At 46.7% G+C, this 25,910-nt stretch overlaps 1 protein-coding gene across 1 annotated transcript in view; it reads left to right on the top strand.

Annotated features, from left to right (window-relative positions):
* Nucleotides 1-23,044, top strand: part of Lyrm4 (LYR motif containing 4) — a 95,462-nt gene extending 72,418 nt beyond the window's left edge. The window contains exon 3 of the mRNA XM_004666158.3: nucleotides 22,613-23,044. Coding sequence (XP_004666215.1) covers nucleotides 22,613-22,681 — 69 coding nt within the window. The 3' untranslated portion in view covers nucleotides 22,682-23,044. The remainder of the gene's footprint in view (nucleotides 1-22,612) is intronic.
* The last annotated feature ends 2,866 nt before the right edge of the window (nucleotides 23,045-25,910 follow it).

Consider the following 25,910-nt stretch of genomic DNA (forward strand, 5'->3'; position numbering starts at 1 on the left):
CTAATCACTGAGTCATCTCCTAAGCCCAGAATCTCCCTTAGTTCTGATGTTCAAATGATGAGAAAGGCCATTATACAAAGTCTTTTGGTTTTGACATCCTCACAGCAGCCCAGGGTGGTAAATAACTCAGCTAATGTGTCATCTGCTTTGCAAAACCTACAAGAACAAATTCCGACCATGCCAGACATTCTTGTGACATTCAGTGAAGAGTGTTGGGGATGGATCTCAGGTCTTTCATGGTGGAAAATATTATCCTGTCATAACCCTTATAAGTATTCTGTTAATTGTTGGACCCTGTTTACGCAGTTGCTGTTTTAACTTTATCTCTGCTCGTTTATAGTCAGCTCACACTCAGATAGTCCTGACACAATGTAACTCCATCTACCTGGCTTCTGTATATCATTCTTAAAGGCCTAAGTCTACAAGAATGGGAACACTAAAGGCCTCCAGTTTGCTGTGTGCCCACTTCCCCTTAACTCCTCGTTTTATTCTTTCTCCCCAACATTTTTTTCCAGGAATGTCTTCCTGCACGCCACCAGTGCATTTGCGGGTACCTTAGTCCCCCTAGAGAAGTTTCCCAACTGCCACACCCAGCGACCCCACTCAGCTTGAAGACGCCAAATCAGTCTTCATCCAGATCCCCTAATGGCAGTTAGGGTTGCTTCTTCAGAGGGGGATTGAGGCAATTGGGTTGACTGGGCCCTGAAAGTAAACAGCAGGAATGCCCTTGCTGGCAGTCTCCACTTTCCTGGAGATGAGAGAAGAATGTGACTACCCCCAACTGCTACTGGAAAAGGAGTTCCCTAGAGTTGTGTTTCCATAAACAACCTGAGCCCCTCCCTGGGAAGGAGTATTCCTGGAAGGTTTAAATCTGATCCCAACATTGTGGTTGGTTAAGCTCAGCCCCAAAACTTGGTGTCATGGCTGGTTAGAATCTATAAATGACCCCAATTTGGACCACAGGGTGGGATTTACCCCCTCTCACCTCCTTCATGGTGGGAGCTCTCTCCACCCCCTCCTCTTTCCTTCTCTTGACCTAATAAAGTCTCTCTAAACCTTAAAAAAAAAAAGAAAGAAAGAAAGAAAGAAAGAAAGAAAGAAAGAAAGAAAGAAAGAAAGAAAGAAAAAGCAAGGTAGCTAGACACTCCCTGCATGTCTCCATTATTTTCTGCCAGCCATGCCTTGTAACGGGACAGTTTCACCTAGGAAGGCCTCTATATGTGCACTGTGGCACATGTTCACTTGCACAGGTGACACACACACAACAAAAGTAAAGAAAGTGAGTGAATGGTCACACTGGAACATATGTAATGAGTTCCTGTTGTAATCGCGTGCCAGCCTGTGTGCAGGCTTTGACATACTCCATTCCAAGGAGGCATAACCTCCTTTTTCAGTAGAAAGAATGACAGAAGGTTAACTGCATAAGTGATACAACTGGAAATAGCCAAGCTGGGGTTTGAACCTACGTGTGATGGCTGCAGGTTCCCAGGCTTTAGCAGAGAAGGGCCCAAGGTGCTACAGTAAGGAAGTTAGACTAGAGAAGTGGGAAGGAAGGCCTGCCTAGAGAGCAGATCTGGTGGAGTTGTTTGTGTCTTCACTTATCATTCGAAACTTTGAGACTCATTTGAGTGGAGGGACCTGGTGAGTGCCTCCTTCACCACCATTAATAGTCACCTGCCTGCCACAGAGTTCACAGACTGGTGGGCTCGGAAACAGATGAGCTGTGGCATATATTACTGCCTCTTACCACACCATATTTCTGAAGCCTGAAACCAGTGTGGACACGTGAATGTCAGCAGAGATCAGGTGTGCCAGAGACATGGCACTCTGCTTCTGCACACGAGGATTTATCTAACATCTAATGTCTGTCTCTTTTACATTTGTCCTAGAGGATCATGACTTGAGCGTTCAGAGACAGATGATTTCCTGGGAGGAAACCATCCAAAGGAATAGCAGGCTCGCTTCTGTGATAAGCTGGCAAGATGGCATGTCTAGCATGTCCTTGAGATGGCTCCTGCCCACCTGTCTGGTGTGTGTGTGTACACATGTACTTACACTTGTATGTACCTGTAGGATTCTTTAAATGGGATTATGTACCTGGTTTTCACATATATGTAAGTGCTTTATATATAGTACATAAAAATTGCTGTAGGCTTTTCATTGTCTTGTTTTATTATTCCAGTCCTAGTTCAGGGGAAGGTTTGTTTGAAACTCTGGGCTTCCCAAGTTATTTTAAGATATAAGAAGCCCTGGGCTGGAGAGATGGCTTAGTGTTTAAGGTGCTTGCCTGCGAAACCTAAGGACACAGGTTTGATTCCCCAGTACCCACATAAGTCAGATATACAAGATTGCACATGTGTCTGAAGCTTGTTTATAGTGGCCAGAGGTCCTGACATGCTCATTCTGTCTTTCTCTCTCTCAAATAAATAATTTTAAAGAATATAAGAAGCCCTTATGATAACCTGTCTTCACAGCAGTCAACAACCTGTAGGGCTGTGTGTGTGTGTGTGTGTGTCCCCGTGTGGGTTTTTTTTTTTCCTAAAAGTTGTACCAGGATTTTCAGATTAATTTTTCTCCCATCTTTAATATAATTTGGGAACTATCTCTGTGGAGTAGCATAGCAGTAAGGACCAGTGAGTTTGGGTTTTTGTTTTTGTTTTTGTTTTGTTTTGTATTAAAAGGAAATTTATTGGATTATCTTAGGGCAGTCAAACAATAGCAGTTTGTAGGCCTGAGAGTCAAGGAACCCAGCAGCTGCTCAGTCCACAAGGCTGGATGCCTCAGCCGTCTCAATGGAAAGCCTGGAGGCTTCCTGAAGAGATGCTGCTCTTCAGTCCATGCTGGAAGGCAGCAAGCAACACCAGCAGACAGGTGGGAGGAGGGAATACTTTCCTTCCCAGAGCTTCCTTAGATAAAGCACCCCCTGCCCACCTCCCAAGGGAGGCCACTCAGGGGGAAGGGCTCACCCTGGGGGAAGGATTCCTCCTTTAGTTAATTCTCCTGGAAGCAACCTCAGAGACCCACTTATGAGGAATGTCTGTGATTCCTAAACAGATCAAGTTGACACAAACTTAACCAACACACGTGGGTACTGGAGAATTAGGCTTTGTAGGCAAGTGCCTTAACTGCTGAGTTATCTCTCTGGCATGAAAATATTTTTGTGTAGATCTAGAATGCTATATGAATTGTTCATTAGATTATCCCTGAGGGGAAAAGATTTCAGGAAACTCACTTTGTAGTCCACATGGTTTAATGTTTTTGTTCTTTTGTTTTGCTTTGTTGTTTTTCTTTTTTTTATTTTATTTTATTTTTTATTAGCATTTTCCATGATTATAAAAAAAATATCCCATGGTAATTCCCTCCCTCCCCCCCCACCACACTTTCCCCTTTGAAATTCCATTCTCCATCATATTACCTCCCCATCTCAATCACTGTACTTACATATATACAATACCAACCTATTAAGTACCCTCCTCCCTTCCTTTCTCTTCCCTTTATGTCTCCTTTTTAACTTACTGGCCTCTGCTACTAAGTATTTTCCTTCTCACGCAGAAGCCCAATCATTTGTTACTAGGATCCACATATGAAAGAGAACATGTGGCGCTTGGCTTTCTGGGCCTGGAGTTTGGGGTTTTGTTGTTTTGTTTTTTGTTTTTCAAGGTAGGGTCTCCTCTAGCTCAAGTTGACCTGGAATTCAAATACACTATGTAGTCTCAGGGTGGCCTTGAACTCATGGTGATCCTACTCCCTCTGCCTCCCGAGTGCTGGGATTAAAGGCGTGCGCCACCACACCCAACAGGACCAGGGTTTTGAGTTGGATTTTGAAAGCAGACATCTAAGAATGCTTTTGTCCCAGCTTTATGGCATGCATCAGACCGTGGCTCTCCAATGAATGAACATCTCCCTTGCCTGAGATTCGGTGTCTCTGAGATAATGAGCCTGACACCATCCCATATACCTGTGTCCTTTGGACCTGGGAGAATTAATGAGCTGATACGTAAAGACCCTGCAAGTCTTGAAATGAAGGCCTCTCCCAGTAAGCGTCCTGTCGCAGAATTCTTCGTCATTCTTCCCTCCGTAGCTTGTTTCTCATTTTACAGTCTTCATCCTATGTTCATCACTCATATTTTTGAACACCTGAAAATATCACACACATTCATATAGTTTCTTGAATTATTAATGAGCAGTCAGAACTATACTTCCAGTAGACACTAAATTGGCTAAATATTATTCACCCAATCATTTATCTGAAATGAGATGTCATGCTACAACCCTAAAAATTTAATAATTAATGGGAAATTTCAAGTTTAAAGTTCAGTTTTGAAATAACAGCTAAGCATTATGTCAAAAAATTAAATTTTGTTAAAGGAGCTCTTCTAGGTGGTCACAAAAGAACAACTTGAATTCTAGTGTAAAAATGTACAAATATGGGGCTGGAGAGATAGCTTAGTGCTTAAAGCACTTGCCTGTGAAGCCTCAGGACCCAGGTTCAATTTCCCAGTACCCTCATAAGTCCTGGTGTGCCCATTGTATTTCTACCTGCCTCTTTCTCTCTCAAATAAATAAATAAATAATTTTTTAAAATATTCACACACATTCAGTTTCATACTCAGAAGTACATTATACATTACAGGGATATATATATATAGTATAGAATATATATACATACATATAGATGTTGGACTAGAATTTATTTCATTGTATTTTTCACACGCATGTAAATGGAAAATGATTCTATATAAGAAGCTGTCATATTCAAGAATTATTGTTGGGGCTGGAGGGATGGCTTAGTGGTTAAGGCATTTGCCTGCAAAGCCTAGGGACCCAGGTTCATTTTCCCAGTACCCACATAAAGCCAGATACACAAAGTGGAACATACATCTGGAGTTCATTGCTATGTCTAGAGTCCCTGGTGCCATTCTCTCTCTTCCCCTCCCTCCCTCCCTCCCTCCCTCTCTCTCTCTCTCTCTCTCTTGTAAGTAAATAATTTTTTTAAAGTATGTTTTATTTATTTATTTGAGAGAGAGAAAGATGCAGACACAGAGAGAGACAGAGAATAGGCACTCCAGGGCCTCCAGCCACTGCAAATGAACTCCAGATGCATGTGCCACTTTGTGCATCTGGCTTACGTGGGTCCTGGGGAATGAAACCAAGGTCCTTTGGCTTTGCAGGCAAGTGCCTTAACTGCTAAGCCATCTCTCTAGACCTCTAAATGAATAATTTTTTAATATATTTTATTTATTTATTTGAGAGAGAGAGAGAATAGGCACACCAGGTCCTCCAACCACTGCAGACAAACTCCAGATGCATGCACCCCCTTGAGCATCTGGCTTACATGGGTGTTGGAGAGTCAAACCGGGATCCTTTGGCTTTGCAGGCAAACACCTTAAATGCTGAGCCATCTCTCCAGCCTCTAATTTTTAAAATGAGTTATTGTTACCTGGGCATGGTGGCACACACCTTTAATCGCAGCACTCAGGATGCAGAGGTAGGAAGATCATCATGAGGTCAAGACCACCCTGAGACTACATAGTGAATCCCAGGTCAGCCTGGGCTAGAGTGAGGCACTACCTCAAAAAGGGAAAACAAAACAAGCCGGACGTGGTGGTGTACACCTTTAATTGCAGCACTTGGAAGGCAGAGGTAGGTGAAACACCATGAGTTCAAGGCCACCCTGAAACTACATAGTGAATTCCAGGTCAGCCTAAGCTAGAGTGAAACCCTAACTCAGAAAAGAAAAAAAAAAAAGAATATTATTAACAAAGTTTGGGGAGATTTGATTTCTCATTACTGCATGTACTTGGATGTGTGTATACATGAGTCTCCTTGCTAAAGATTATCATCACCTACACTAAAATTCTCTTCTCTCATTTAAAGACTGCCTTGGACGGCTTTCACTCTTTGCATACTCTGGTCCCCAGAACATTTAGAAGGCACAGGCATTGCACACAACTCTAGTTCAAATGTAGGCCTAGATCCAGACTCTCCATAGCACCATGAGGTCACAGCCTGTTAACTGCTGATATTTGATGATCTTGGGGTCCTGGAAGAGCCTCGCTTCTCTCATTCTCAGTAAATGTGACATTGAGTTTTAACAGTGTAGTGGGCCCTGCTCCCAGTCAAGGTGGTCAAGGTTAAGCTAATATAAACACACAGGTGACTCTCTCCCCACCAGTTCCAACAAGTTCTCCTAAGGAAGACTTTGTGAAGGTACGGCAGTGACCCGCCTCACCACCATCTTTTCTGAGCAGGTGATATGGCCATGAGTAGAGGTGGGTAAAGGGGGAGCAGGACATTAGAGACTGTGGGTGTGGGAGAGCTGGTCCAGCCCTAGGACTAAAACAGAAAACTGCTGAGGTGGAAGAGAAGTGCCCCTAGAGCCTCCCTACCGGCTAATTACCAAAAGTACTCTAGTCAGTGTGCTGTCCATGAGACCTGGAGCTTCCGGGAAGCTGAGCTGAACACAGTGCCACGCTGTTCCTTCCCTGGGAAAATAACGAGGAAGAGGAGGGGCCGGCTTGGGTCCGGTTGCCAGTTCCTGACTTGGCTCCCAGCCCTGGGAAGTGAAGCAGGGGGAGAAAGCAGATATTCTCAGCACTGGAATCTCATGTCTGTGAATATTGTCGGTTTCCTGCTGTCTTTAGACAAAGATTTAAAAGAATCCTCTCATGAAACTGACAGATAAGTAGACATAAAATTTGGTTAAACCAAGGATGTATTTTCTTACCTGTGCGGTATTCTGTGGACACTGATAACCACCGTTGTAACCATAGCCTCATATAGAGTCTCAAGAGAAGGGAACACTCACGCACTGGGACACTTGCAGTGAGGTTCCAAAGTGGTTGTTTCTAGATGGCCTCATTAGGGACTTGACTTAACCTGACCCGAGGTTAAATTGTCATAATATCAATGACTTCATCTGGGTTGTTACCACATATTTACTTCCTGGAGTAGTTAACCTGCTTAAAGAAAAGAAAATTGAGCCTGGCGTGGTGGCGCACGTCTTTAATTTCAGCACTTGGGAGGTATAAGTAGGAGGACCACAGTGAGTTCAAGGCCACCCTGAGTCTACCTAGTGAATTTCAGGTCAGCCTGGCCTATAATGAGACCCTACCTCAAAAAACCGAAAAGAAAAAAATAAAAGAAAATTGTAGTGCAGCCCTGTTTTCCTAAGAAAATAAATAATTCATATAGAATCTAAATATATTCTTAAATTGCTAAATTAAAATATTTTTTTATGCATGTGCATGCATGCCCCCTCAAGGGTCCCTTGCTGCTGCAAAGGCATGCTGGTCCACTTTCACATGAGTGGCAGGGAAGTTGAACCTGGACTTGCAGGCTCTGCAAGCACACTCCTTAACCACTGAGTCATCTCCCAACCCCAGGTTTTTCAGCCTAAGCACAAATACCCCAGCAAAGCTTCCTGTCACCCACTTAGGGTCATCATTAAGGCAGAAAGTTTTAGATGTTCTCAAGGACAACTGGTTGCCATGGCTTCTTTCAGGCCACTGAAGTTTATATCCTGACTAGGAAAAGTGCCTCTAAGCAGTTGTTATAAGTGTGCTGTCAGAAACAGAGATAGACACATTTATGTCTTTGTCAGCAGTGCCAAAACTGATTGACTGACAGTGAAGTCCTCAGCTACGTTGGGCTCATCTGCTGTGGTCTCTAATGTGAAGTAGTCCTAACCCTGATGGCAAAGCCTGGGACAACCGCGGGTTCTTCTAGTCCAGTCTTTTTTGTTGTTGTTGTTGTTTTGCAAGGTAGGGTCTCACTGTAGCCCAGGCTCACCTGGAATTCACTATGTAGTCTCAGGGTGGCCTCACACAGTAATCCTCCTACCCCTGCCCCCCCAAGTGCTGGGATTAAAGGCATGTGCCACCACACCTGGCTTCTTTTATTCTAATCTTTTTTTTTTAATATTTTTTTGTTTATTTATTTATTTGAGAGCGACAGACACAGAGAGAAAGACAGATAGAGAGAGAGAGAGAGAATGGGCGCGCCAGGGCTTCCAGCCTCTGCAAACGAACTCCAGACGCGTGCGCCCCCTTGTGCATCTGGCTAACGTGGGACCTGGGGAACTGAGCCTCGAACCGGGGTCCTTAGGCTTCACAGGCAAGCGCTTAACCGCTGAACCATCTCTCCAGCCCTTTTATTCTAATCTTAATTGCTATTTTTCACTGTCAGATCACACTACACAGTGATGTATATATTTATATGCATGTGTGTGTGTGTGCGCGCACGCACAGAATAGCAATGAGAGGGTCAAAGAGGCCTCAGTGAAGATGGAGAAGTGGCAGGTGAAAGTCAGTGAAGTGCTCAGATGTAGAGTGAAGGGATCAGTCAGGCTGGAGAGCTTTATGTGGGGCCCAGAGACAAGCTGCCAAGGCATCAGACCACTGAGGTGAGCAGCATAAGTCCAGGGCCAGACTAGCTGAGGGATGGATGGAGGGACAGATATTCCAGTGGGCCACACATGTCAAGGAATGGGGACTGTGCTGACCTGAAGCCTCTTGGACAGGCAGGAGTTCTGCTTTTTGGTCCCTTAACACAGGTACTAGATGGTCAAATGACAGCTCAGTGAGGCCCTCGCCATCACAGTATGAGGTGTTCCTTCTTTCAAGTGATCCAGGTGATGGTGTTGAGCCCTTCCTAAATCTGAAGTGTTCTGTATGTTCACAGGCCTGGTTTTCCTATATGGTCTTAATAAATCCATATGTCTGTAGATTCCCAGTCTACCTAAGTCCATAGGCGCTACCTTTTTACTTGCACAAATAAGTTATCAGTCTGTGCCTCAAGGTTCATGCCAAACATGCTGAGAATGAGGTGGGTGGTGTCACAAACAAGACAGAGTCATCTTTCTCAGCATTTGCACTCAAAATTGAGCCAGCTGCTGCTTTGTGAGATGGAGTCGCGAGGGGCAAGCCAGTGCCTGAGAGTTACTGTGAAAGGCATTGCTTCACACAGTACGGAGCCAAAGCAGGGCAGTGACTGAGCACAGGTCACAGCTGCTCGCCAAGGGGACAAATGATGGCAGAAGCATGCACACTGTTCACATACACCTCTGCTTTTCTGTAAATTGGTCCAAAATGGCCATCTCTGCTACCCTTCTCCTGCAAGTCCTGATGTAAGAGTGCTAAAGATCTCAAGAGGGAAATTCATTCAGTTCGTGGCTTCCCTTTACCTGTGTCTAGTTCACATGCACGTGTGTACAGGTGTGTGTGCATATAGATGTAGAGGCCAGAGGAAAACATTAGACAGCGTTCCTAGGAATGCTGCCCACCTTTTTTTTTTTTTTTTTGAGGCAAGGTATTTCAATGACTCAGAGCTCAACAATCAGGCAAGACTGGCTGGCCAGCCCTGTGGGTCCCGCTGTCTGCCTCCTCAGCCACTGATTTTACAGTGCCCCCACACCCACGCCAGACTCCATGCCTGCAAGGTAAGCACTATACTGACTGTTCCTTAGCACCTTTTTTTTTTTTTAATTTATTTCTAACTAACAGATTGTGTGGTTTTTCCTGGAGAGACATTTTTTTTCTTTTTTGTTTTTTTCAAGGTAGGGTCTCACTCTAGCTCAGGCTGACCTGGAATCCACTCTGTAGTCTCAAATTGGCCTCGAACTCACAACAGTCCTACTACCTCTGCCTCCCAAGTGCTGGGATTAAAGGCGTGTGCCACAACACCCGACCTGAAGAAATCTTTTCAAAGTTCATCTTCACCTCATAGAGAGGGTTCTGAAAGGCAAAAGAAAAGATTCTGTCCAAGTCTAGCATGGTGAACTGGGTCTACCTAAAGGAGAATGAACCACTGATAGACACACATGCACACACATACTCACATGTGATTCTTCCACCTATGTACTATAGCATGCAGTCCCAGGACCACATGTAGCTGGGGCAGGAAGAAGTAGTGAATGATTTCTCAGATGAGTGTCTTCTGACCTGCCTTCCTTCCACAAGGGATGTCAACAACCTCTTTCCATCACTATCACTTCACTGTCAGCTGCCTTGCCACGCTGACTTCATTGCCATGACTGTGGGCTACTCTTCTGTAGATTACCACAGCTGCTCTGCTTCAGTAAGGCAGTGCCCGAGTCCAACCCTGGAGAAACAGAGATGTGCGGACTACAATGTCACCGCAGCACAGCTGTTCTGATGTGTGGAGCTCAGTGTGGCGTTTCACCTACGTAGACATCTGTGATTGTTGGACCAGGGCTGTGTCTTATTTTAAGAGTGAAAAACGCTGGGGCTAGAGAGATCGCTCAGTGGTTAAGTGTGCTTCCTGCAGAGCAGGAGGGTCTCGGGACCTGAGACTGCCTACAGAGTCCACATCTCCAGATCCCACACAAAACAGCTGGGTGTGACTGGCTGCCTGCAACCCCAGTACCACAGGGAGGCAGAGACCTGAGAGTCTTCAGAGTCCCACAAGCTCTGAAACCAGTGAAAAGAGACTCCAGCTGAAAACAAGAGCAGGCAGAAGAGTGATGGAAACTCATTGTTCTGTTGTAGCTCGTGTAGGGGAGAGTACTGGGTGCAGAAAGGTCACATGCACATGCAAACACCACGCAGGCCACATCTCTCTCTCTCACACACACACACACACACACACACACACACACACACACACAGAGAGAGAGAGAGAGAATTGGTGCACCAGGGCCTCAGCCACTGAGATTGAACTTCAGACGCTTTTACCACCTAGTGGGCATGTGTGACCTTGCAATTGCCTCACCTTTGTGTGTCTGTCTTACATGGGATCTGGAGAGCGATCAAACATAGGTCCTTAGTCTTCTCAGGCAAGCACCTTAACTGCTAAGTCATCTCTCCAGCCCAAAAAAGGTATTTTTTGAAAGCGAGCAGATCTTTTCAGGAAGCCCTCACAACTTGCGACGGCAGAGTTGTGTCGTCTGACTGCGCCCAGTTCTTTCCTGACAGCAGAATGAGACCACTCTGTTCATCAGTCAGCATCGATGCCACAGGGCCGCACAGAGACTGGTGCCCTCCCTGGGGCGTACAGGGCACTGAACAGCCTGCCACTTCAGGAAAGAGGCAGTCTTGGGATGGGCGAGTGATGGCATCTGCTGCGGTGGGGAACCTGCGCTAGACACACAGAGGCGGCACGGGTTGTCTGGGCATCGGTGAATCACACACTTGTGTTGGAATCCTGGTCTTCCCTTCACCGATGCTGTTGCCCTGGACAAGTGCCTGTTTTGAACCTCTCCACATTTTAGTTTTCACTGCCAAAATTGAAGGTCACAGCATCTCCCTTAACAGTGAGACGTAAGATGAACGGATACCTAGCACAGCCCCATCTTTGTTCCCAGGAAAGTCGAGGTTCCTAAGGGCGGGCATGAATAAGGGGACCGCGGTGCCATGCTCAGCTCTTTCCGGTAACATGCATTTGTTTGCTTGGGCCAAAGAGAGGAAGAATGTGTCTAAACAGCATGCTACAGTGCTGCGAAGCCAGCAGACAGCAGTGCAGGGCTGGGTGAGACACCCTGCGCTCCAGCAGGGGCATTTCAGCCGCGCAGAGATCATATAAAATGTGTTTAGAAAGCCGGCTTGGCGCACGCCTGTAATCCCAGTACTCGGGAGACTACGTAGTTAATAGCTCAGGTCTGGCTGTGGTAACCCTACCTCAAAAAAAAAAAAAAAAACTGTGTTAGCGAGCTTGCAATAATAAGTAAATGTAACTGTAGAGTCTATAATGGAGGTACAGTATTCAGGTGAAAGACACACTTCAAGGGCTCGTTTGAGGGTTGGTAAAAGGACAATTCAACAGAAGTAGAAAGGACACGCGGATGACAGGGATAATATCCAGGTTGCTGGAGCTTCCTACATGGAAAAGGAGAAGGATGGCGGGTCTTCCGCAGCAGACTGTTGAACACGGTGCTGGAGGTGGTGCAGTAAGCCTTCCACGTGGCCTGGAGGAGATGGCCGGAAGTGAACTCTTACTGCTGCTAACCATCGCCTCGTGTCCCCCCCTGTGTTCTAATAGAGGAACATGAACTTACGTGAAAAGGAGGAGCAGAGGTTTGCCTCAGACTTGGACTGATATTCCCTATCAGCCCACTGGAATGTGTGGCTCTTAAACCATCTCCTGGCTCCCGGCCAGGAGGAGGCCTTTCTCTCTGCCCCTCTCTCTTGTGAGTGAGGCTTTTCTCCTTCCCTGGGGCTGGTGACCTGCTTCTGCGTCTGCAGCTTGCCATCATCCCGGGCAGGCATCACTGAGAAGTCATCCAGTGTGTCCTTGCTGAGACTTGCTAGGCAGAGCTTAAGAGTCCTGGCTCTATCATCCATGTACCTACCCCAGCTTCCAGACAGTTCTAGCTCAGTCTGGGTTGCTGAAGAGATTTCCCAGCTTCCAGGGCTGTGAGTAGATGGAATTCTCTGGAAAAAAGGAAGAAATCCTGTATGAGAATGCATTTGCCATGATTCTCTCAAATAACCCTTCTTGCACAAACCTAGGAAAGCCCTTCTCCCAAGCCTGTCTGCCTCTGCCAACTCAGCCAGGGGCCTTACGGAGCAGTCAGCATGGGGGGGCCCTGGACAGCTTGGCCCCAGGGAAGCCGCCCAACAGGCATTTTTTTCCTCACACCACTGCATAAGCCACTCTGATGATGTGGTCACATCAGATCTCTCTCACCCTCTGTAAGCATTTCTTTTTCTGGGATATGAAGCTGCTCTTGGGGAAGAAAAGCAATTTGATGTCAGGGGCTCCTTTGAGCCTTGGGAATTAAGCCTCAGAAGCTTGGAATTGGAGCTCAGCTGCTGGTGGAAAATACACGGTGAATGTTTTATTCAGTAATGCATATATAACATTGAGCAGAATCCAAATACATAAATCACTTATACAATGGCTGTTCAGAGCTACCTGCCAGCGTTGCAGAACCTCTGCCAGAACGGCTTACAAGGTCCTCTGTTGCCATCTGCTGGCCAAGTGTTCGTGAAGCTGTTTCACGTTCATGGCGTCCCAACCCGCCCCACCCCGAGCCTCACCTAGCTCTCTAGCATTCCGATTTTTCTGGGGTGAAAACTGTCAAAGCCAACTTGTCTTGCATGTTGAGGATTACAGAGGAAATCTGAAAGGCTCTAAAACTAGCAGAACAGAGAGATGACAAAGCTAGTTTCTTCCCCCTGGCTTTGTCCCAGCTTCTTGTACTTCCTGGGCCCCCTGGGATGAGGCCCCATGCCAGACTGTATCTCAAGGCCTGAGGCTCTGTCTTTATAACCGATCCTGTTGTTGTTCCTGTCAGACTCTCTGACTCTGAGCTACCATCACCAGTATATCAATGAGGTAGGAATTATTAACATCAGCCAGGAAAGCCAACCCATAACTAGGCATGGACTCAAAGTCTGAGCCTGAAAACTGTCACAAGTGCCATAAAGCCTCCATGCCAAACTGGAGGTCTGCTTTCAGTGCAGCTCTCACCTCGCAGCCTGACCACAGGCCTCCGCAGGTCTCACTTCTGTGGAGTGGTACACGTGGCTCCGTGGAGGACCAGATGCAGGTCTCACTTCTCTGGAGGAGGACACCTGGCTCCGTGGAGGACCAAGTGAGATAGGCTGGCGTAGAAGCCATGCTTAGAAACAGAAGGTGCGGTGGCTGTCAGGACCTAGGAAAGCAGGCTGGGCCATTAGTCTTGAGTGGGTGAGGCTTCAGTGAAGGGGGTTAAAAACCCTTTGGGTATGGATGCTGGTGACGGCTCCAAAAGTGTGCCGTACCTGTGCCTTAGAACTGCACACTTAAGGGCCAGAGAGATGGCGCAGAGCTTACAGACACTTGTTTGCAAAGCCTGATCACCCGAGTTTGATTCCCCAGTACCCGCCTAGGGCCAGATACACAAAGTGGTACGTGTGTCTGGAATTCATTTGCCATGGCAAGAGGCCCTGGCACCCATACCCTCTATCTGCCTCTTTCTCTGTCTCTCTCAAATAAATAAATAAAAATAAAGAACCATACACTTAACAATGGGAAGAATGGTACATACATACAAATGCACAAAAAAATAGTTTGGGGGATTGAGGGATGGTTTAGCAGTTAAGGCATTTTTCTGCAAAGCCAAAGGACCCAGGTTCAATTCCCCAGCATCCATGTTAGCCAGATGCACAAGGGGTGCATGCATCTGGAGTTCGTTTGCAGTGGCTGGAGGCCCTGGTGTACCTATTCTTCTCCCCTCTCCCTTCTCTCTCTTCTCTCTCTCCCCTCCCTCTCCCTCTCCTTCTTCCTCTCCCTCTTTCTCTATCAAATAAATAACTATAAAAAATAGTTTTGAGTTTATTTCTAATTCTAAGGGTAGATAGTTTTTCTATGTGGATTCAGCAGGAAAATTTAAAAGAAAATTTGTGTCTTTGAAGGAGACTGGGCCTGAGGCATGCAGAATAAACCCCATCTAGGGAGTTAATTCAGTTGCCACCAAAATAAAAGAAAGAAGTGAAAAAGGAGACATAAAGGGAAGAGAAAGGAAGGGAGGAGGGTACTTAATAGGTTGATATTGTATATATGTAAGTACAATGATTGTGATGGGGAGGTAAAATGATGGAGAATGGAATTTCAAAGGGGGAAGTGGGGGGGGAATTACCATGGGATATTTTTTATAATCATGGAAAATGCTAATAAAAATTAAATTTAAATTTACAAAAAAAACCTCATTTGCAGGGACTCTGCACCTTGCACAGTGCTGGAGTCCCTTGCCGAGGAGGCAAGGCGGGGGGGGGAGCACAGCCTCCAAGAGTGGGTGGCCTCGGCTTGCCAGCTTCCAAGGCTGAGACTCGTAACTCTCTCACGGGCATCTTTAAATGTGTACAGAATGGAATAGTGCAAGCTCTTATTACCCATCCCCCACATTTGGTAATTCTGTGCCTGAGGTCAAACCTTTTATTTTTTCATATATATAAGTGCTCACATCCTTCTCTTATTTTGAGGAAGTTTTTGTTATTTCATGTAAAATTAATTTAATACACATCTGTAAATATGAAACTCTTTAAAAACTTCAAAACTAACAATATAAAAGTGTTCACATTTTGTCTCACAAGTAGAATTTTTCAAAATGCACATTTGAATTAGAGTTCAAGTAAAGGACTGGACAGTATGTCTCCTTAATCTCTTTACAAGAAACCTATAACTATAGTCATGTTTTCCCCCTTCTTACTTGTAATTAGTTTGCCAAAGAAATCACCTTTTGTTTCCGTATAGTACATATTTCATCTTTCTTTGTCACTTAATGGTATAAAGCTGGACTATCAGTTCTTACTGATCCTGGGTGTGAGCCTCAGCTGCTCGTCGGGTCCACTGGGCGCTTTCCCAGAGCTGGGCCAGGAGGAGCGGCTTGTGGCTTCCTGAACAAGATCAACATGGAAGTGCCGCGTGGGCAGCAGCCCTGCTCCCAAACCACTTGAGCAGGTGTTCAAAGAAAACCTTGTGTGCAGGTGTTCATAGCTGCGCTGTTTATGGTGGTCCAGAGTTGGAACAAGCCAGATGCCCTTCAGCTAAAGAAAGAACAAAGAAATGGCTCTCCACACCACTGCATCCGGCTCACTATAAAGTATGAACTGCCATCGTGTGCTACACACGCTCAGCGAGAGAAGGGTGACCAAAGGCCGCACATAGACCAGTCTATTTCTATGAAATGTCCATGACAAGGAAACCACCAAGATAGCAGATTAATGGCCATGTGTATTTTTAAGATTCTGATGAGTAAGCAACACCTCGATCAAATAATCTCTGAAGTGAAGCCCAAGCACCCTGTATAGCCCTCGAGGGATGCCAGGACTTGGAGTCCTCCGTGGAGGCAGGGCCAGGCAAGGCCACGTCTTCTTTCCAGTACTAGGATAGAAGCAAGGACACTGCACAAGCGCTCTGCTGCTGAGCCACCTCCAGCAACATGACCACTTCTTTCAAGCCCCTTGTGGTGGTGTGAATAGATGGCCCCAGTATATTCAGTATTTTATTAGTTTGTAGGTTGGATCTGCAGCCACCTGCTGGAGGAGGTGCCACTGGGCAGATCCTGAGGTGTGGTGCTGGGTTTGAACTTCCAATCTAAAGATATGCAGAGTGCTTAAGCTCCTCCTAGAGTTCCCAAAGTGTGCTGTGTGGTTTGTGGCTCCTCTCTCCCTCTCCCTCTCTCCTTCCCTCCCTCCCTCCCTCCCTCCACCATCCGTGTTCTCCCTCCCTCCCTCCCCCCCTCCCTCCCCCCTCTCCCCCCACCCCCTCTCAGCTTGAACCTGTGAAGGCAGGCCAGCTTCTGCCATTCTGGACCTTCCCCTGGATCTGTAAGCTTCAGTAAATCCCTTTCTCCCTAACTGTGCCTGGTCTGGACACTCATCTCAGCGACCTGAAGCTATCTGCCACCCTCCCCTACGGGGAGTGTTGGTGTGCTCACCGATCACGTATTCCAGGAGATACCCATGCCTTTTAGGATCCTATCAGAGAACATACCAGAAATCTGCCAAAATACTCTCTTCTTTCTTTATCTGCCCTGATGGGGTTTGGTCTGAGGAAAGGGTCCTGCTTCTAGCTTCCTGTTATATAATAAAGTGACCCTGCATCACACAACCCACACAGGACAGCTTCAAGGCAAGCAGGCCCAGTTTCCTAGCATGGAATGTGCGCGGCCTGCCTAGTGCAGACCCCTCTTCTGCGGTGTCCTGGACACCTCTTTCTAGTCTGGGCCTGCAAGCTTCCAACAGTCATACAGGAGCCCTGCTGGGGCCATAGCTAGAATTACCCATGGGCTGCATGGAGATGGCAAAGCTAGTTTCCTTGCTTGTCACCCCTTTTTTGTGGCCAAATTTGAATAGGAGCAGTTGGACAGGTAGTTCTGCCTGTGGAGATGAACAGCTTCTGATTTTTCTTGGCCTGGTATTCTTCACTAATACCCCACACTCCCACTTCTGAATGTCTCAGTGGCTGAGGTGCCCTCCTCCAAATGAACCCGCAAACCACATCTCCATCTTTTTTCCTCTCAAACTGTGCAGCCCAGCCTAAGTGGCCAAAGGACTCCTCTCTGAATGACATGCGGGTTCCACTTACCGTGTTACCAAGGAAAAAGGCACTTCTTGAGGAGGTGTGAGTTGTAGAAACCAAGACACATACTCAAGTCAGGAGAGCACCATAATTTATTTTCCAAATGTACACATGTGAGCATCCAAATAAATTCCTCTGGCTGTTCACTCATCCATAATATTTCATTTCATTGTTTTTTATGATGCTGAAACCCAGGACTCTAAATCCCTGAATGTGTGATGGTGGATAAGTCAAGCAAGTGGTCTTCACACCTCGTCCCTGAGGAGAGGAGTTAGGGATAGTGTGACATGTGCCTTCTTTACAGTGCATGTGTCCTGAAAGCCCAGGGATTTGGGTGCTTTTGCAAAACACTGCTTTTAGTCAAACCTTAACTGGTCTCCCTCAGTTGAGAGCCACATCCTTTAAAGAGAAAGGTCTAGCTAGGATGGAACTGTGAGGCAGGGGATGTGGTGACTTTGCATTAAGATCCCTGTGCTGTTCTTTCACAGGGTGTGTTTTTTGGGTCTTCAGTCTTTTACAATGCCGGTTTAAAAGACTACACAGTAAGTATTGCAATAAAAGAAGCAACGGCCAACTTAGGCAGGTAGTTTGAATATCAGAATATAAAATGGGAAACTTAAAGAGCTCCGTTAAGAAGAAATTGATTTTTTTTTAATTTTTATTAACATTTTCCATGATTATAAAATATATCCCATGGTAATTCCCTCCCTCCCCACCCCCACACTTTCCCGTTTGAAATTCCATTCTCAATCATATTACCTCCCCATTACAATCATTGTAATTACATATATACAATATCAACCTATTAAGTATCCTCCTCCCTTCCTTTCTCCACCCTTTATGTCTCCTTTTCAACTTACTGGCCTCTGCTACTAAGTATTTTCATTCTCACACAGAAGCCCAGTCATCTGTAGCTAGGATCCCCATATGAGAGAGAACATGTGGCGCTTGGCTTTCTGGGCCTGGGTTACCTCACTTAGTATAATACTTTCCAGGTCCATCCATTTTTCTGCAAATTTCATAACTTCATTTTTCTTTACCGCTGAGTAGAACTCCATTGTATAAATGTACCACATCTTCATTATCCACTCATCTGTTGAGGGACATCTAGGCTGGTTCCATTTCCCAGCTATTATAAATTGAGCAGCAATAAACATGGTTGAGCATGTACTTCTAAGGAAATGAGATGAGTCCTTTGGATATATGCCTAGGAGTGCTATAGCTGGGTCATATGGTAGATCAATCTCTAGCTGCTTTAGGAACCTCCACACTGTTTTCCACAATGGCTGGACCAGATTGCATTCCCACCAGCAGTGCAGAAGGGTTCCTTTTTTTCCACATCCCTGCCAACATTTATGATCATTTGTAAGAAATTGATTTTTTAATATATTTTATTTATTTATTTGAGAGCAAAAGAGGCAGAGAGAGAGAATGGGCATGCCAGGGCCTCCAGCCACTGCAGACAAACTTCAGATATGTGCGTCCCCTTGTGCATCTTGCTTACATCTGGCCTGGAGAGTCAAACTGGAAAGACGTGAGCAGGAGCCAGCAATTCAGCCATCTCCCACACTATACTCCATATCTGAGGCAGAAAACAATTAGAACAGGAAGAGGTTAAGTGACAGGTTCCTAAACTGGATCTTGGATTTTTGTTGTCATGAAAAGTGGCCGCTGAAATATTTAGGCATGATCTCCCTCCCTGAGAAAATGACCCCTATTTTAGCTGCTGTCAGTGAGCCAGGTAGCCCTGTCACTTGACTTCCCTCTAGGGGAATATGCACAGCTCCTGTCAAGTCCGACAGCTTCATTTAGCCCTCAGTGACTGGTGTGCTAGAGATAGGACTTATGTCTGTGAGGCCACAGGGTGCTCTTACTGTACAACTCCATGGCACCCCCACTCTCAGCTGGGAGCAAGGGTTTGAGTGGTGATGGGTATTCCACTTCCATGGTGTTCTCTACACATTGGCACGTTCTATAAAAATATCTCTGTGAATAGTGACAAGCGTACATTCAGACTTCCACTTGACTTTTATTATACCAACAAGATTGCCATTTCTTTTATTGAGGTTCAGCAACTTGAGACCCTGCTTCCACTGCCTCCCCAGATCCGTGCTCACCATGGGCTGATTAATGTTCCGACCAAAAATGTAAAACCCTGGTGTAACTACCAGTTCTCTGGATTGCAGACTACAGCGCAGCTCTGCAGCGCGTGACCACTGGGAACAGGACCAGAGCTCAGGGCCGGGGCACAGGTCCTCTCCATTCTACTTTTGGCAACTTGCCACTCACATATATTTTCTTCAAAATCAAAAGCCAGTGTGAAAATGCTAAATTGTAACATCAGTGTATATTGTACTGTAATTTTTAAACCTAAAAATAAAAAATGGATGATATTTGATCAGTGCTGCCTATTAGGAATGCAACACACGGTGTAGGGCCTGGTGCATGGTACATGGTAAAGCCGTGACATGCAACCAGGAGTCCCCAAGTTCAGATGCCTGGAACCCACTTACCCCTGACGTTGTACAGTCGTGTCTGTAGTCCCAGCGCTCTTCAGGCGAGAAAAGAGGCAGACAGGAGAATTGCCCAAAATTTTCTGGGCCAACTGGCCTGACAAATGCAATGGGAAGTAACCAAGAGAGTCAACCTCAAACAAGATGAACGGAGGGCCAAGACCAACACCTGAGGTTGTCTTGTAATGCCGACTTGTGTGCCTGCATTTGCACACACGAACACACACTGTGGTGGTTTCATTCAGGTGTCCCCCAGAAACTTAGGTGTTCCGAATGCTAGGTTCCCACCTGATGGAAATTTGGGAATTAACGCCTCCTGGAGGCAGTGTATTGTTGGGAGCGGGCTTATGGGTGTTATAGTCACTGTCCCCTTGCCAGTGTTTGGCACACTCTCCTGTTGCTATTGTCCACCTGATGTTGGCCAGGGGTTGATGTCCACCCTCTGCTTATGCCATCATTTTCCCCTGCCATCATGGAGCTGCCCCTCGAGCCTGTAAGCCAAAATAAACCTCTTTGTTCCCCACAAGCTGCTCTTGGTTGGGTGATTTATACCAGCAATGCAAACCTCACTGCAGCATCCATGCTAACCTGGAACTTACCAATTTAGCCCACGCTGGCCTCAAATTTAAGATAATCTTTCTGCCTTATCCTGAAAACTGCTGGGATTACAAGTATGAAAAACCATGCTCACCAGGTTTCCTGCCGTTTTTAACTGAGCTACTGAAAATGGAAGTGAGGTAGCATCTACTGAAATGCAGGGTTTACTGTGTAATGTTAGCGTTCTAGGTATCAATGTAAAACACGTTCTCACCTTGAAGGGAGTAAGAGATAGTTCATTCTGGAGCTAAATATGAGTAGCCATTGTCTGTGAACATGGATTCAGGTTACCCAAACACCATGACACTGTGTAGGAAGGAAACATTCCATGAAGCTTTTTATCCAGAACAAAAGAAAATCACAAATCAAGACACTTTTCAAATACACTCATGGGAAGATCCAGTAGGCAGCTTACGGTGAAGCAGGAAAATAGTTGCTACAGGTCTCAGATGCTATGTTCGCATTCTTCACTTTGGAGTTAGTGGACTGTTAAAAAGGTTTTGTGGAATAGTCAAGGGTTGGCTCAGACACAGAGTGGAAGCTAGCCCAGAATAATTCTGCTTGTATCTGCAACATTTCTTCTCTCCATGGTCACAAAGCTCTAATGAGCCAGGCCAGCTTATACCTTTAACACAGGTGGGCCTTTTTTTCTGCAGCTCACATAGGTAGTGGGCTAGGGTTGTGTGGCTCAATGGTAAAGCACCTACCTAGCCAGCAGAAGGCCCTGGGTTCCACCCCCAAGACTACCAAAAAGAATCTGGATTAGTAACAGCAGATAGCTAATGATTTCTATCTGGTCACATGAAAATACGACAGAATGAGCATGCAAAAATAGACAATTTTCCCGGGCGTGGTGGCGCACACCTTTAATCCCAGCACTCAGGAGGGAGAGGTAGGAGGATTGCCGTGAGTTCAAGGCCACCCTGAGACTACAGAGTGAATTCCAGGTCAGCCTGGACTAGAATGAAACCCTACCTTGAAAAAAAAGATAGACAATTTGTAGTGGTGAGATGGATGCCTTTTTGTTTGTTTGTTTATTTGTTTTTGTTTTTTTGAGGTAGGGTCTTGCTCTAGCCCAGGCTGACCTGGAATTCACTCTGTAGTCTCAGGCTGGCCTTACTCAGCAGAAGGACAGAGAGAGAGAATGGGCACACAAGGGCCGCCGGCTGCTGCAGATGAACTCCAGACCCATGCACCATTTTGTGCATCTGGCTTTACATGGGTACTGGGGGATCAAACTTGAATCCTTAGGTTTTACAGGCAAGCAGATTAACCACTGAGCCATTTCTTGAGCCCAGATGAATTTTTTAAATGACACCATGTTCACAGAATTAACTGAGATTTAGTATGAAGACTGCATGCTATGAATGTATTTAGAGATAAGTTTCAAGTGAGAGTGGTAAGCACTAACTGTGAGATCGGATACACCGTTCACTCCTACAGCCTTGCTGGGGGTGACGGTGATGGTGACGCCTGTAACCTTACAAGAGTGAGTCAGTAAAGTGGATAACACTGTGTAGACACCTAAGCATGAGCACGTATTATTCAGCGCCATCTTTACCACAGAAGAGTGAAATGGCAGTCTTATGTGCTTAGCATGATTCCTTTACAGCCAGTGAAAGTCAGGAAAAGCTTAGTCACTGGCATTTTTTAGAATCAGCAGTGACAAAAACTCACACGAGGAAGGGAGGCTGATCTCGCACTTTCCCCTTAGCAGTTACAGGTGAGCACATGGAGAGCCCCCACGTCTCAAGGAAAGGCTGTTTCTGAATTGCCTCCCTTCCTAAGAACATTGGGGCAAGTGCTCTGAGATCCAGACAGATGTCACAGTGCCCAGGACTTTCTTCCCTAGTTCTAGTTGTTCCTTAGAAGAAGAAAAATCTCACACAGGAAATCCCTTCAGAAGAAAACTGTCACAAAGATTCTTGGTCCTAGATGGACAGGCTGTATCCCTGAATTGAGGCTCTGGCATGTAGGACAATGGAAGTGTTGGGGCACCAAGAGAGGCACTTAACTGAAAAGAATACTTAACACAAAAAGAGACAGGAAAGATGGGAGACCACAGACAGGTGTTCCCAGGTTCCATCCCCAGCCTTGCCAGGGTCAGCAGCTGAGTCTGGCTCTGCTCTCTGCGGGAGGCCGTGGTCAGGAAAGTAAACCGTGCCAGGTGGAGAGCTCTGCCCATGCATGGCCTCACCAGCTCAGACACGAGGCTGAACACTGGTGCCATCTGAGAGAGCTGTGAGATGCCTGGCCTCCCCAGGGAGGGCGGGGAAGGTGGACAGGCGCATCTGGGATCAACTTCGCCTGTTGTGGCCAGCGCTTTGCATTTAGCAGACTGATGAAGTCGGGCTCTGTGACACACCCAGATCCCTAGCGCTAGAAAGCTGAAGCAAGGAGGTAGTGTCTGAGACTAGCTTGTGTCAGAGAAACATGGGCCCAGCCGTTCTTCACCTGTGTCTCTTTGTTGCCATCAGGTCCATATTGGCCAACTGTATTCAACTGACAAGCTGATCATTGAGAACCAGGAGAAGCCCAGAACCTAAGGACTGGGACTGAGGACCCGCGTCAGCATCCATTCTCTGTGGAGTGGGGCCTCCCAGCGCCAGCTAAGCACCGCCTCTTGCTCTGCCTGCCCCGTAGGAGCTGATGAACTGAGCCACGTGCCCACTCCGTCCCACACAGCGGGAGGCCTGGCTTTCTGCCCTGGGCTCTGTGTCAGCACGAAGACCTGGAGGCGCTCAGACTGGTGCTGCGCGCTGCTGTGTCCCTCTCTGCCCACCCCGCCTCCGTCTCGCACACCGCGTATGCTTGCCTAGGGCCTTTGCAGACTCTTCCTTAGTCCTTAACAATAAACAGAATTCTCTCCCTTCCTTTTGCACCAAATAAACCCAGTATGACGAATGTAAGCTCATTTCCCAGGAAGCAGAGCGTGAAGAAGCGGGGGCCCAGGGCAGGCTCCCACCATCAACGGAAGGCTTCTTTGTGAGGGCCGGTGCAAGCACTGGTCGAGGTAGAGCAGCGGGAAGTGGGTCACGGAGGGGCACAGAGCGCGCCCATGGTTGTGCACCTGGCAGGGTGCAGCAGTGAGTGTGTGGACACATGCCTAGAGATGGAGTCCACGCCAGCCTGACCACTCTGAGTGAGATATGGGCAAGTCGTGGAGCCCCTTCTGGCCTTTTTTCTTTCTTTTGGTTGTGTGTGTGTGCGCACGCACGCACATGGTGTATATGCAGATGTGTGCTCTCTACTCAGAGGCCAGCAGAAGACGTGAGGTTTCCTCCCCTGTCACTCTCCCGCTTCATCTCTCTGCGACAGTCTGTTGCTGAGCCCCGAGCTCTACGTTGTTCAGTTAGACTGGCTCTGGTCTCTGGCCTTGAGTACTGGGGTGTGCACAGCCATGGCCAGCTTTTTACATGGGTGGTGGTGGTTAAACTTGAATTCTCATGTACCCATGAGGCCATCTCCCCAGTCCCCACCCACCCCAGATACATCAGAATCTTCAGTCACAATCTGCAAGAAAAGACATGCACTCTGAGTGACTTCTGGTGACTGGAAAAATGGCTCAGCAGCTAAGGCACTGCACACAATGCCAATGCCTAATGACCTGGGTTTAATTCACCAGATGCACAAAGTGGTGCAAGGATCTAGAGTGAGTCTTCAGTGGCTAGAGGCCCTGGCACATCCATTCTCTCCTCCCCTCTCCCTTCTTCCCTCTCTCATAAGTACATAAATGAATAAATAACTTCTGGGAAGTGCCATGTCCAGTCTTGGGGTTCAGATTCAGCTGATCAACAGAATCGCCTGGAAAATTAGCGAGGTTCTGTACGTATGTGTGTAGAGAGTATGGTATGATGTGTGCGTCCCATGCACATGCTTGCAAAGGCTGAGGAGGCATCCATTGTTTTCCTGTTGCTCATCCACATACAAATTTCCTTGAGATGGGGTCTCCCTCAGCCTGGAGTTGCTGTCTACCAGTGACCCTTAGCAACTCTGTGGTCTCCACTGCCCACTCCTGTGAACTGGTGTTGCAGATGTGTGTGGCCATGCCCAGCTTTTACATAGGTTCTGGGGAGTCAGACTTAACTCCCTTCAGCCAGGTAAGCCATCATGCTTAAGCAGCAAGCACTCTAAGCAGCTGACAGTCCCCCAGCCTCCCTTCCTCAGCATTCCCTTCTCCTGGTACTTCCCTCCCTGCAGACTCTGTGAGGCAAGACATAATAGGTAAGCATCTTAATACAATTCCACTGTTTTCTGTGCATGGCCAGTGTAGGGAACCACCTTCAGTAGCTTCTAGGTAATGAAGGTGACATGTACATCATGTAGCAATATGTATCCACACCATTGTTTCTCTGCCATAAAAGTCATGGGTGAAGCCGGACGTGGTGGCATGCACCTTTAATTCCAGCACTCGGGAGGCAGAGGTAAGAGGATTGCCATGAGTTCAAGACTACATAGTGGAGTTGGGCATGGTGGCGCACGTCTTTAATCCCAGCAACCGGGAGGCAGAGGTAGGAGAATTGCCATGAGTTCGAGGCCACCCTGAGACTACATAGTGAATTCCAGGTCAGCCTGGGATAGAGTGAGACCCTACCTCAAAAAACCAAAAAAAAAAAAAGACTACATAGTGAATTCCAGGTCAGCCTGAGCTACAGTGAGACCCAACCTCGAAAAACCAATCATGGATGAGGGCTGGAGAGATGGCTTAGCAGTTAAGGCACTTCCCTGCCCTGGTTCAACTCCCTAGGACCCACGTAAGCCAGATGTACAAAGTGTCACATGCATCTGGAGTTCGTTTGCACTGGCTGAAGGCCCTGACATGCCCATTCTTTCTCCCACTTCTCGCTGTCTCAAAAATCTTTTTTTTTTTTTTTTGCTTTTTCGAGGTACGGTCTCACTCTGGTCCAGGCTGACCTAGAACTAGCTATGTAGTCTCTGGGTGGCCTCGAACTCATGGTGATCTTCCTACCTCTGCTGGGATTAAAGGCGTGTGCCACCACACCCAGCAAAAATAAATATTTTTTTAACCATGGGTGGGAGCTGGAGGGATGGCTTAGCAGTTAAGGTGTTTGCCTGCAAAGCCAAAGGACCCAGGTTAGCCAGATTCATAAGGGAGTGCATGCATCTGGAGTTTGTTTGCCTTGGCTAGAGGCCCTAGTGTACCCATTCTCTCCCACTCTCTTTCTCTTCCTGTCAAATAAATGGGTAAGCCAGGGGTAATAATAATCCACTGTAATCCCCACACTTGGGGGCTGAAGCCAGAGAATCAAGAATCTGAGGCCAGCCTTAACAACATACCAATTTGAGCCAGCCTGAGCTACATAATGAGATCCTGTCTCAAGAACACCCTCCCCCAGTCACAGTTTCCCATTCTAGCATCTATGCAGCATAGATAGGTAACTGCACTCCAAATAAGTCAGTGTACAGACACCTAGAGCGTCATAGGGCACTTTCTTATGTTTAATCCTGTAATGAGCTTGAAAAGTAATGGTTTAATTATGGTAATTCCCTCTGCTTGTGTCATTCATTATACGTTGTTCCCGTTGGTTGGGCACTGCGTCTGTTAATCTCAGGATTGAGTCTTGTGCACCTGTAAGACTAGTGAAGCTCTTAGGAAATCTGGAATCTGACACTGTCCATATTAACTCCACTCCTAGGAGCTGCTGTATTCAAAACGCAGGGCGTCCTGTCTAGGTAAACAGGTGATGTGGCAATGTGATCTCCCTTCAGCTGACGGTCCTGGGTCACCAGCCAGGTGGGTGAGTCTCTGCCGAC

The sequence above is a fragment of the Jaculus jaculus genome, chromosome 17, assembly GCF_020740685.1.
Source record: "Jaculus jaculus isolate mJacJac1 chromosome 17, mJacJac1.mat.Y.cur, whole genome shotgun sequence".
In the NCBI taxonomy this organism is placed as follows: domain Eukaryota; kingdom Metazoa; phylum Chordata; class Mammalia; order Rodentia; family Dipodidae; genus Jaculus; species Jaculus jaculus.